This window comes from Sinocyclocheilus rhinocerous, unplaced genomic scaffold (genome assembly GCF_001515625.1).
Source record: "Sinocyclocheilus rhinocerous isolate Xijiao unplaced genomic scaffold, SAMN03320098_v1.1 scaffold178, whole genome shotgun sequence".
NCBI lineage: Eukaryota > Metazoa > Chordata > Actinopteri > Cypriniformes > Cyprinidae > Sinocyclocheilus > Sinocyclocheilus rhinocerous.
The window spans coordinates 93343-106386 of NW_015653463.1; the positions used below are offsets into that span (position 1 = coordinate 93343).

Consider the following 13044-nt stretch of genomic DNA (forward strand, 5'->3'; position numbering starts at 1 on the left):
CACACACACACACACACACACACACTAATGAAAGACTGCACCTGTCGGGCACCGGTCGCGATCGGGTACAACTAGAGGCACAACTAACAACAGTAATATCAGAAGTAGTTTGCGTCAATCCTCGTGCTCCTCCGTGTCTGTCCTCTTCTCTTTATGGCAGGTGAAGATGTGCCGCATCTCCTCCTCGTACCGCATGAAGTTCTCCCCGAAGCGGGCCCAGGCTTTCAGCGGGACGGTGATAGTGTTCCGGTAGGGCTGCCGGACCTCGCTGATCTTCAGAAAGACGCCGAAGCGGTTCGAGCCTACGTCGAAGTAAAAGCGCTTGTTGTCGACGCGGAACGACGCCGCCTCGGGCAGCTCGGGCGACGCGTCGTGGTTCCGCGCGCAGGGCTCGTCGTCGCCGTATTCGTCGATTAACTGCGACAGCGCGTCTCTGAACTCGATCAGGCCCTGCGCCGGCAGCACGATGGTCTGCTCGATGCCCTGCCCGTAGTACCCCATGCTCCCGTGTCCTCGGTTGACGGTCTGCCGGATGCGCAGGAACCGGCCGCGCTGGTTCTCCTTCAGGTCCAGGTAGTACTTCCTGTTGTCGCGCTCGATGAACTCGCTCTTCAGCACCCGGTGCGTCTGCTCTTCGGACGCGGCAGAGCCGCTGGGGGACGCCGCCGGATCCGCTGCTCTCCGGCGGGGCTCCGGTGCGCGTCCCTTGCCGTTGCTCTGCCCCTCCGGCGCCTGGCATCCTCGGAGCCCGATGTGCGCGTAATAATCGATGAAGTTGCCCAGGCAGTAGCGCAAATCGGGCGCCATGGACATGGAGAGGGTGAGCTTGCTCTTGCGGATGTTGTCGTGCCGGCCTCGGCCGATCCACACCTCGGCGATCTTCAGGAAGCGTCCGCGGGTGCTCTGCTTCACGTCCAGGTAGAAGCGCTTCTTCTGGATGTCCACGCGCTTGGACGCCAGCTCCTGTATGTCTGACGCTTTGCCGCTCGCGTACTGCTGCGAGTATCCTGATGCCATCCTGCCTCTGCCTCTGTCCGTGTCCCTTCGGTGACTATCGGCCATAATCATTCACGGCGCTTCATCGCCTCGCTCGGTATTATTCCGCTTATCGAGCACCGGCGAGTCTCCTCGGCTGACCTGGAAACGGCAGGAGCGGCTCATCGACTTCCTTTGTCCTGATGAAAGGTCAAGCGAAGCGCGGAGCCGCGTACCGTATGCACCATGTTTTAAAAGCTCTTGTTTTTCGCCTCGCCATCCATCTGACACATATTCCTGAAGCGAGAGAGACAGCGGATCTGCTGTAGTGCGAATGAACTCAATGACCCATCCCCCTCTCTCCAGCACACAGGCGCAGATCGCTTGCGTACTACAGTACGCACTGCGCTGCGCACAGATAAGTATGCAGTACAGCAGTACTCCAGAATGAGGACGCTACTTCAGAGGGTATGCACGTGACGTCACCGTCAGCTGGAGTGAGTGCGGCTCCGCCCACTGAGTGGAAAAAGAGCCCAGTGTGCATACTATCCATCCTAAATTCTGTGTGATGTTAGTAATTTTCAATACTATTTAGGGCAGATAGGGTGGATAGTATGCACATTGGGACGCAGGCTGAACGGCAGCATTGGTTTTCAGCGTGAATGCTGTGACAAAAAGCACCTCAAACGAGAAAGAGCTTTGCGATAGGTCTGAAAAGAAATCTGAGCTATATTTTTACAGACTGCCGAAAACTAGAGAAGAGAGAAGCAAATGAAGCGCTGCAATTTAAAGAAACAAATGGACTCCAGGCAACGAAACACGGATTTGCAGTTATCATTTTATGTTAATATGCTGAATTTTGCAGTAAAATCATACCCTATATATTTTATTATAATATATCGTATTGACAACACATCAATTAAATATGTAACATCTTATAACTGGATGTATTTAAATAAACAACACTGACAAAAACGATATAAGTTTTTGGGCTGGACGATATGGCGATATATATAACATTGATATAAGTGATCACCCGGATTTAGAGCAACCTATTTTGTATTTACAAAATGCGTTCACAGGCAAATTTGCTTTATTTATTTTCCCGGCGTCGAAATCAGGCACACATAAATGTCAGGAAACACGATTCTTGGCTGCGTATCAATATCCATGGACCACTGGATACTTGGTAAGTTGTAAGCTACACTATATCGAGTCCAGCAAGTTTTAGTTTAAACTGATTATCGTTTGTTTTACTGGCGTTTTCGCAGCTTCTCTATTAAATCCATTCAGGCAGCAGCTCTTTTGCCACTCAGTCCGCTGAGGGGGCGTGTCCCGGCGGCAAAGTGACGTCAGTGAGTGTGGAGTAGAAAAGTCAGTGGAACATGTTTTTTGTGTTTGTCAAATGTATTTTAACCAAGCGGCAACCTCCTGCTCTCTCTCGTGAAACCAACGAGGAAGTGACTTAAACTGCAATTCATGGACTGGCCGCTAGAGGCCGGCTGCAAAAGGGAGTCAATCCCATAGACTCCCCATGTTAAAATGCCCAACTTTACAGCAGAAAAAAACATGTTTTACAGCCTGGTTCAAAAAATGATTTTGGTCTATATAGCTAATTTTGCCCTTCATGACAACTGTGAGGGCGGTAATTTTTTTTAGAACTCATCCGTTTAAATTATATTAAAGGGGTCATATGATGCGATTTCAGTGGATTGCCGCTGCTGTCACCACCGTCGAGCTAGGTGGGCGTGGTTTCACCAACCTGCCCCCGCCTCTTTGCCCATTTTCGATTATCCGGGAGTGACGCGCTGCCAAGATGGCGACGGCCGGCTCCGCCCACTTTGAGCTTCAAAAACTATCTTCGGAACCCTACGGGTGACGTCACGGACACTACGTCCATGTTTTTATACAGTCTATGATTTTAATGAAAGATAAATAATGAAGAAGGAACTCAGAAAGGTGGGAGTGGAAGAAATAAAGCATAAAAATATAAATACTTATGGATTAGAGAGCTTATTTCTTTATCTCAAAAGAACAGAACTGATAAGATGCAATTGTAAATGTAATTTTTTTAATGAATTGGATAAACTTTGGTCCACACTCCTAATGCACCTTAAAGCTAGTGCTACCCGCCATAAAACCGAAGAAGACGACATAAACTGCGTCCCAAATGACGCACTATATACTATGTACTTATGCACTGTGCACTCAACCATGTAGTGCATGAATTTTATAAGGTCATTTTGTCATTTATAATCGGAGTTTGATAGCCCCTCGCCCTTCGCGACGTAATTAAAGCTGCGACAGTTGAGTGCATGAAGTGTTCAAAATACCACACTTCGGCCCTGTCCCAAATGGCACCCTAAACCCTCGCGGTCTTCCTCTGAGTCAGCACTTTTGTGACGTAATGCCGCTTTGACTGTCGGGTAGAAGTCTGCTGCGGAGCTCGCCCCAGTGCGGGCTTGTCAGAAGTGCGTATCGAGGGCGCATAGCGAGCACCCTTCTGAACGCTAAAATGACGAATGGGACACCCTACATGGACTTAATGTACACGCGCACGCGGCGGCCATTGTAAGTCCGCAAGACCGAAAGTGCACAAGAAGTGTGCCATTTGGGACAGGGCCGAACGTTATTTCTGTTATTTAAGTGCATCATCCGGGTTTTTAAAGTTTTTGGAATTTTTTAGTGTGAACACACTTCTCACACTATTTACACTAAAAACGTCCATAGAATAGTGCATAAGTACACAATTTGGGACACACCTATACTACTTCCACATGTTAGTCTGTTCATCAAACCGCTTAACTGGTGCAACCAAAAAAAAAAAAACACATTTAAAAAGCTTTTAAGAATTAGAATCTGGATGTTTACTAAGATCCTTGTATCATCTATTGAAACGCATAATAATATTTAAAATATTAGTAAGCTTAATATTCATAAAATCATAATTTATTGGGTACTTTCAATTGGGAGGTGGCTGTCTCAAACCCTAACCCTACATTTCAAATTCTAAAAACAATATTGATTTTTTTTTATTCCATTGTTGTTTTTAAAAATATCTTTTTGATTTTTTAAAAAAAGTAAAGTTCAAAAAAATATTTTCTTTGTAAATACTGAAACTTTATGTAAAAAAAAAAAAAATGTGTCCCGCATTTTCATGTCACTAACGAAACAGTCCATTGGCTGAGACTGATTTTAACCACACCCCTAAATTTATGATCGGGAAATATTCCTGTGTCCACCGCTCTCATAACTACAATGTGTGAGTAGATAGGTCCCATCATTTTGAGGTAAAGTCTAAAAATCTGTGTGTAACTTTAAGGAACGTCACTACCGAACACCTTTTTTTTGCAATTAAGCACACTTTTTTTGGGAGTTATTCCATAATATTTAGTTTTTATATGTGTACAACTGTTCAGAACTGTGCTAGCTAACGTGCTGATTAGCATCTTTGAGGTAGGCTCATTTGGTGGAGTTTCGGTATAGTGACATCAATGTTTTTTGGGTGTTATTCCATAAAATGGTCACTACTGTGTAACAGTCACAACCAAAACATGTCATCATTGTTTCGGTAGTGACAAAAGACTACACATAATCCTTTATTTGGGGGAATGTGATGTGGTCGCTACCAAAACATTACTGTCACTAGCTCACTACTGAAAATGTGCTGTCACAACCGAAACATGGGATGCTGTCAAAAATAGGGATGGGCGATATGGGCTTAAAAATGTATCACAATAATTTCTGATATTTATTGCGATAACGATATCAATGACGATCATTTAGGGAATCCTGTTTCTTTAGACAAAAGTATTATCTTTCCTATTTTTACCCAAAATAGGGTGTTGTGAGCAGTACACACGTAATGTAATGACTGTTTAATTAATAATGGAAGCCAGAGGGCGCCCTTGCACAGAAACTCCACATGCATAGTAGAAGTAACGCTCCAGGAAATCCCTAATATGGACAAAGGTATCCAGTGATCGCTGTAGCTGAATAAAACCAGATAGAGAAATTTTAACTGAGGAAACTTGAAGACAATAAACATGCGATTGCACAAAATATATGGTATCTGTGTTCTTCAAGCAATCTTGGGTATTTTTATAAGGATAAAATATATTTATAATGCAATGCTAATCGACATAGTCTTCATCACTGTATATAATGCTATAAAATAATATGATTTCTACCTTATTCTGTGACCACGTCTGGTCACAAAAATAAGTTATTTTAAACACTCGACTATGTTATGAAGTTAATATGGAGAAAAAGCACGTCAATAATATCTTTGTTGGACAACAGGTTTGCAAAGAGACTCATATACATGTAAAACTGTATCGCACACGTACTACTGTATTACATTTACTCAAGTTCGGTTAAGTTAGCTATTTACTCAAGGCTCAGACCGATTTTTATCGCACTGTTCAGTGCTATCCAAACCTGCTCCAGATTGTAGAAGGAGCTGCTCAATTTCACGTCCGCTCTCCTTCACGTCACTCCGCACAGTCGCACACAGAAATATGTCAACAACTAGACTTTATTGTTATTATCGCGGGAATACGAATTCTTATCGTGTGGAGAATTTTTACCGGTATATCGCAAACGATAAGATATCCTATCGCCCATCCCTAGTCAAAAATAAAGTATATTGAATTATCAGCTATGATAGTGTTTGGTTCAGTGCATATTTAAACTAATGAATCTTTAACTTTGAAATCAATATATGATCAGCTTTATGCCTTTTACAAAGAAAGATTGGATTCAAAATAGAACAAATCTCATAAATCACACTTAAAATATTGTTAAAATTGTAATTGTTGTTGATTTACCTCTAAAACCCTTTTAATAAAATAGCAAAAAATATATTTACAAGGTAGATGTAAACAAAATCTTAATAGGTCAATATAGCCCTTATTAAATTATAAATTATTGTTTTGGTAGTGAGTGACACATTTGGGGAGAGGAAAAATATTCCAACACTTTCTGAAAATACAATATGAGAATTAACTGCACAATTACTGGAAATGTGTACCTTGGATATTATACAATTTACACACGTTGTATCGACAAAAGACATTTTGACGATTTTGAAAAGACAAGATGTTTTCAACTCTGACTTTGAACCAATTCTGTAGAATGGCCCGTGGATGCTGGAGCAAGGAAAAACCCCTGCACAGATGGCCACAGGGATATGATGGTTATCATAGTGTCATTGTTCATTTATTTTATTTCAAAACATGAACAGAAACATTCCAGATCTTTGTGTTTAAGTATTTTGAGAGAGTTATGCTCTCGTAATTGAAACTTGTAAACTCACAATGCATTATAATATGACTTATTTAATTGTAATGAACTTATAAATGAACACACTGATAAATCTGTATTCTGTAATATAAAATATTAAAGATTGCATCAGAATCTAATGTGTGAAATTACGCAACCTTCCTGTCACCAACCCACCTCGTATAAAACCTCATTGTGCCCCTTATTGCACTATTTATTTTTTTCATAAATATAGCAAATAAAACAAATACATATTCATACTCACCCACAGAACAACTTACACACGTCCAAAAATAAGAATATATGTATAGGACTTTCCATTTTCTATCCATTTATCATTATAGACCATGCTTAAAGTGGAAAAAAGTGCCAGTACGCTCTTGTGCACCGGCTGTCATATGCAAATCATTATTACATTTGAAATATCAAATGTGACCCTGGAGCACAAAACCAGTCTTCAGTCGCTGGGGTATATTTGTAGCAATAGCCAACAATACACTGTATGGGTCAAAATTATAGATTTTTCTTTTATGCCAAAAATCATTAGGATATTAAGTAAAGATCATGTTCCATGAAGATATTTTGCAAATTTCCTACCGTAAATATATCAAAACTTAATTTTTGATTAGTAATATGCATTGCTAAGAACTTCATTTAGACAGCTTTGAAGGTGATTTTCTCAATATTTTAGTTTTTTTTTTTGCACCCTCAGATTCCAGATTTTCAAATAGTTGTATCTCAGCCAAATATTGTCCGATCCTAACAAACCATACATCAATGGAAAGCTATTCAACTTTCATTTTTCGTAGAAATTGCAATTTCAAAAAATCGAGCCTTATGACTGGTTTTGTGGTCCAGGGTTACAAATGTGAAAAAAAAAAATACTTGTAGATATTGCTGTTACCACTTCGAGCACTGTGTTGCATTGTCACTAATACTAATGCACAATTATTAATAATGTGCCACAATACAGGTTCAATAACGACATTGTTCACATAGATGATGTACTTTAGACAGTGTTACGCCATTCATAATAAACAACTGAATAGCGCGCTTATGATAACACTCACAGTGTTGCCAACTTAGCAATTTTGTTGCTAAATTTAGCAGCTTTTCAGACTACCCTAGCAACTTTTTCTTCCAAAAGCACCTAGCAACAAATTTAGCTATTTTTTAAAAATTTATTTGGCAGCTTTTAGCAACTTTTGATAAGTGACTCAAACGATAAAAAGGCACAATTTACCATTTGGATTTAAAAATAGTTATTTATATTTTAATATTATATTATGCATTTATATTGTTATGAACAAATCTAAATTAACATATATAAAATATATATGTTTTTGCTGAGATTTGACATAATTTTGCATCGTGATTACGTAATGACGTCATCACGCAATGTCATCACAACGTCATTTAGCAACTTTTAGCAACAAATCAACCTTCCTTTAGCAACTTCCCCTGAAAATTAGTTGGCAACACTGAACACTCATTCAGTAGTAGCCTAGTGTGTGTCTGCTTTGTTTAACACAGCCAGCTTGTTTATTTCACTCCAGTCCCACAGGTGGCGCTGCTGGGTGTGTCACAGACGAACACAGCGCGGGAGAGTTTGGCTGAAGTAACTGGAAACGTTGCTTAGAAATATACATTGTTATTCAACACGTATAGACAGGCTGTGAGTTATTAAAGCTTTTAGAGGAATATGAAGTGCTGAATGAAATGCAGAGAGACAGCGCGACATTCATTTCAGCGTGAGCGGTTAACGTGTGCTTTGTGCGTCATTGTAAGTATACGCACGTCAAAAGTGATATTAATATTACTGTATGTCACGCTCGGAAACGGCCCTTACTGTTTTATGCTAACGTTAGGTTTACCATGTAGTCGTACTAGTTTTATGCTGTTTTATTGTTAAAGACGGATGAAAGGAAGCTATAATGGGTGACAGGACTCTACCTGAATGGATGAACAAACTTCAGGAAGAACATGTGAGAAAAGTCAACAATATAAACACACACACGACTCACTTGAAAAACATAAACTGACCTGTTTGCTTGAACTTCTTTCATGCACATGTCTTCTTCACTGGCATGTTATGTGCAGGACGAAATGCTCTCTTTGTACCTGTGCCTTCACTAATGTGTATGTTTTCCATTGGTTGAGAGAAAGTAAAAGCCACTTATTTGCATTATTTACTGAGACACCTGCAGCACTATGCTCATATTCAAATCAAACCAAAGCACTGTTTGCAGGTCAACAGTCAAGAAATACTGGTTTAATGCTGGTCTACTCATACTGGGTCGTTTAATTACACATCATTTTATAAAGGCGCTCTATAAGACGAAAAGTTGTGCTCCAATTGTATTAATTCTCATGTAGCGCAAGTCTAATCAAAAGCTTTTACGATGTTTGACACAACTAGTCTATAACATGACAAGGGGCCTGTTTCATAAAACAAGCTTACCAAATAAGCCTGGCTTATTTCAGTTAGTCTGAGTTATTGTCAGTTGATTTGGTTCTAAATAAATCAGACTAACTGAAATAAGCCTGGCTTATTTGGTAAGCTTGTTTTATGAAACCGGCCCCTGTACAGTTTGCATGTTATGATGCTTTCATTGTATAGATGAAGTTTGTTTCCTGGCATTGAAGCATGCTGTGGATATGATATTTGCATGCCACCGCTTCTACAGAAATAAGCAAACCTTCATTCTTGTTGTTCGTCATAACTTGTTGTATTAATTATTTTAAATGTTCTAGTTATTTATATTTCTAAATGTTGGTTTGAAGAGAAAAACTGTGTGGTTAACCAGTTTAAAGTAGAGAGGAAATAACTTTAGGAAATAAGATTAGAGCAGAGTGCACCTGTATGGAAAAGCACCTGGCAGCCCTCCATATTTTTATGATTTTGTGTGTTTTTCTGTGCATCATGTATCTTTAGTCATTACGTTGGCTGCCATGAACATCAATGCTTTGGTTGTTATGTGCTTTGCATTCTCTTGCAGTTTTACTTGAGTAAATATGCCTGAGATTTTGTACTGTGTGTTTCCACAGACACCAGGACCCTATAAAAAGAGCATTCTGGAGGATGATCTTCCTTATCTGGAGTTTGGAGGAACAGTCATATACAGCCAGGAAAGACATGACTGCTCATTTTTATCAGAAGATTTAAGGTAATATATCTGGCTGAATCTCTTAAAAGCATGCTTAGGTAATTCCCCCAAAACCCATTAAAGAATTTTGTACTGGGACTTTTTTTTGATGACAATTCCAGGTACACTACAAAGGATTTCTCCTTGTTTTTGTTAGAAAATAATTATTGAGCCAGTGCATAATAAACAGTGTTCAGAATCAAAAGAGAGTTCTTGTTTTGAGTCACTGGAATGGTACATCTGCAGTAATGATTTATATTCAGTGCTGTCCATAAAAAGTAATTAAAGACGGCTGTTATAGTGCCAGATATGCTACTCACTTGCTCAGATGGTATCTTTTTTTCATACACATCTCAAAACAACAGGACGTTGTTTTTTTGTACTCACTATCCATGAACTTGGTTTAGCTAGTGAGTGTGCTGATCAGAGGCAACCATGACTAACTATCAGATTCCTCCGCATGAGTTAAAACATTAAAAAAGAAGAAAACTTCCTCAGCAAGGAACTTGCAGTTTTATGTTTTATCCACCGATGTCAAAAGAGGGCACTATGGAGCCACTAAACTATGGAGCAAATGGGAAGAAATATTATATGTCAGTGTTTTTGTGTTCGCTCACCAAAGCATTGCGTTCGCTCAAAATAACTGAAATGTAGATTTTTTTCCTTCTGCCTCATATCCACGCAAAGTTTTTTGGGGGAGCGTTGAAAAATACTCTCATTGTTTATCATTGTTTATTTTCCCACAGCGTTCACTTCAGTGTTTCATCCTAAATTCTCTTTATTGTAATGCAAAAAAAAAAAAAAGTATCTGGAAAAGTCATGGAAATTTCTACTGTGAATATTTTTTTTTTACTTTATTTGCTTTACTCTAGAACAATGGTCTTAAGGTAATGATAATTTGGAGGGGAGTATTCAGTATTCTGAATGATCAATTATAAAAATGTATGCAAAATGTCACATTTCACTCTTTGGATTTGGGGTGAAGTTTGTCTTGAACATGTTGTTGACAGGTTTTGTGGGACTTTCTTGTGAGAGCCTGGCCTAATGCAGAAGGATCTGAGTGGTTCATTTACTCCTGTGTCGGTTTGACCCAGGACGCACACACACGATGTATGTAACCTTCCCAATCTCTCCTTATATTTGGCTTTTGTGTGTCTCCTCCAGATCTGGTTTGGCGTCAGGCTCAGCGGTGGGATTTGATCTGGAGTGGCCGCCCAGCTTCACCAAAGGGAAGACAAAGAAAGTGGCTGTAGTGCAGCTGTGTGCATCAGAGGAGAAATGCTATCTGTTTCACATCTCCTCCATGTCAGGTGGGCTCAGGCAGAAGCTGCCTGTCATTGCTTAGTATTATCTGATTATCTGCTCATGTACTGTATGTCTTATGTTTCAGGGTTTCCTCCTGGCCTGAAGGGGTTTTTGGAGGATGAAAATATTAAGAAAGTTGGAGTGGGAATTGAGGGTGACAAGTGGAAGTTATTATCTGATTATGACATCAAATTGAAGAATATTGTTGAGCTCTCTGATCTGGCAAACAAGACGGTATGCTGTCTTAGTATTTATAGACATATGTCTTAAGTGTCAATTTTTCAAAATTCTAAATGTATACATCATCTGAAAGCTGAATAAATAAGCTTTCCATTGATGTATGGTTTGTTAGGATAGGACAATATTTGGCCGAGATACAACTATTTGAAAATCTGGAATCTGAGGGTGCAAAAAAATCTAGATATTGAGAAAATCGCCTTTAAAGGTTGTGATACCATATGAAAGCTGGTTTCAAGCAATTTCCAAAACTGTTTTTATTTCATCCATAGCTTGAACGTAACAAAAGCTATGGTTATCTAATGTTCCTGTGGCTCAGTGGTAGAGCATTGCGTTAGCAGCGCAAAAGGTCGTGGGTAACAAACAGGAAGTCGCTTCGGATAAAACGTCTGCTAAATGCATAAATTATATTAATTATAAATTATTATCTGAAGTTGGCTGATCGCCATGTTTTTCAGGAACAGAATTTTTAGGAAAAACTGGTTTAAAGAGAGGCAATGAAAATAAAAGCACAACAGTCAAGTATCACAAGTACAAGTCACTTTATTGTGGTACAAGACTTATTTTAGTCACTGTACATGTTGTAAAAGATACAAAACGACCCCAAGGAACACGCAACACTACAACAACATTAAGTGTATCTCTGTTCATAAAACATCACAGATTACAGCATGCAGGCTATCTCCAATTCCTCTCCTGTTCTACTACTCTGGATTTATAATACATAACCAGACACAGTTCAGAACTGTAACTTGTAGTTTTGTGTTCTAAATTGTAGTTTTATTTCACTCTGTCACTGTTTGAACTAAATGAAAGTAATGCATAGCGTTAATATGAAAATGGTGCTGGTCCCTTTAAGACTAGCGGAAAATGTGCATTGATACACCATTATTATATACGTTACATAGTTTATTTTGATAGCCTAGGTGAACTGTCTTTGTAGTGTTAAGTGTCAAGGGAAATCACCTCCGCAGCGCGTTAGCAACCTAGAGAAAGACGCAATAATCGCTATTTTTCTGCACTAAACAAGTGAATTTTGCCAAGATATTTTCAGAGATGACAGACAAGATTATAGAATAATAATGAAATGAAAACCCAATTTTGACAAAAAATTGACATTCAGCCTGTTTTTTTACATTTCCTGAAAACGTCCCAGTGCGACACCCTACGGGTTTTCCTAGATCGCATTACATATATACAGCATTCAGTAGTTTTGTGTTATGGGGTGAAACCTTTACTCTCTTTATTAGTAGTGTTTGAGGAGTCAAGTATCATTGTTACTGGTGCTCACACTTGTTCAAACTCTTAAAGGGATAGTTCACCCAAAAATGAAAATTGTCATTCTTTAACCCACCATTATCATTGTTATCATTGAGTTCGCTTTTCAACACTCTTCAAAATGTTACAGTGAAATATTATACTGAAATTCATACTGTTCATACTGGACTTGAGGGTGAGTAAATGATAACTACATTTTAATTTTTGGGTGCACTATCTTTTTAACACTAAGAATTAAATTCCCAGCATGAATGATTACTTGAATCACGTGTCTTCTTTGCCTGGTGGGTGATGAGTAAGGGATAATGTACAGTAAATTACAGTCACAAAATAAACCCTGACAGGGTAATCTTGGGTTTATTTTGCGAGAATAACTGGCTGACTGTAATTTAGCTTATTACACAGCAGCTCACCAAATAAAGAAATACAAGGCAGTGTTGTTATTGTCAACTAAAATTAAAACGGTTAAAAATCATTTTCAGTAATTGAAATAAAGCTGAAATAAAATAAAATGTTAGATATTAGACTTGGAAATGTTGCCTTGGCAGGTAACTGAAATAAGTTTGTTGAAGGACTAAAACTGAAAGTGAAATAAACTACAAAACTACACAACAGTATGTGATGTAAAATGAAAATGGAAAATCTAAAAAGAACTCATTCAAAATGTTAATAAATACTATAATACTACATAAATAATCCTAAAGTAACACTGATACAAGGACGTGAAATATTGATTTTCAGATCAAATTATCTATTTATTTTATTTATTTATTTAGTCATTTAGCAGACGCTTTTATCCAAAGCGACTTACAAATGAGGA

General features: G+C 38.9%; 2 protein-coding genes across 2 annotated transcripts in view; one reads left to right on the plus strand and one right to left on the minus strand.

Annotated features, from left to right (window-relative positions):
• Nucleotides 1–77: 77 nt before the first annotated feature.
• On the minus strand, nucleotides 78–1461 carry LOC107715864 (purine-rich element-binding protein gamma-like). The gene has a single exon (XM_016522092.1). The coding sequence runs from the start codon at nucleotides 1066–1068 to the stop codon at nucleotides 115–117; it is 954 nt and encodes a 317-aa protein (XP_016377578.1). The 5' UTR covers nucleotides 1069–1461; the 3' UTR covers nucleotides 78–114.
• Nucleotides 1462–7962: 6501 nt separating this feature from the next.
• The window catches only part of wrn (WRN RecQ like helicase), a 46672-nt gene continuing 41590 nt past the window's right edge, over nucleotides 7963–13044 (plus strand). The window contains exons 1-5 of the mRNA XM_016522072.1: nucleotides 7963–8041; nucleotides 8173–8243; nucleotides 9307–9425; nucleotides 10569–10714; nucleotides 10795–10943. Of these exons, the coding sequence (XP_016377558.1) occupies nucleotides 8193–8243; nucleotides 9307–9425; nucleotides 10569–10714; nucleotides 10795–10943 (465 nt within the window). The 5' untranslated portion in view covers nucleotides 7963–8041; nucleotides 8173–8192. The remainder of the gene's footprint in view (nucleotides 8042–8172; nucleotides 8244–9306; nucleotides 9426–10568; nucleotides 10715–10794; nucleotides 10944–13044) is intronic.

Bases quoted from the DNA above. Each gene is read 5' to 3' on its own strand.
- LOC107715864 (XM_016522092.1), bottom strand. From the start codon at position 1,068: ATGATTATGGCCGATAGTCACCGAAGGGACACGGACAGAGGCAGAGGC.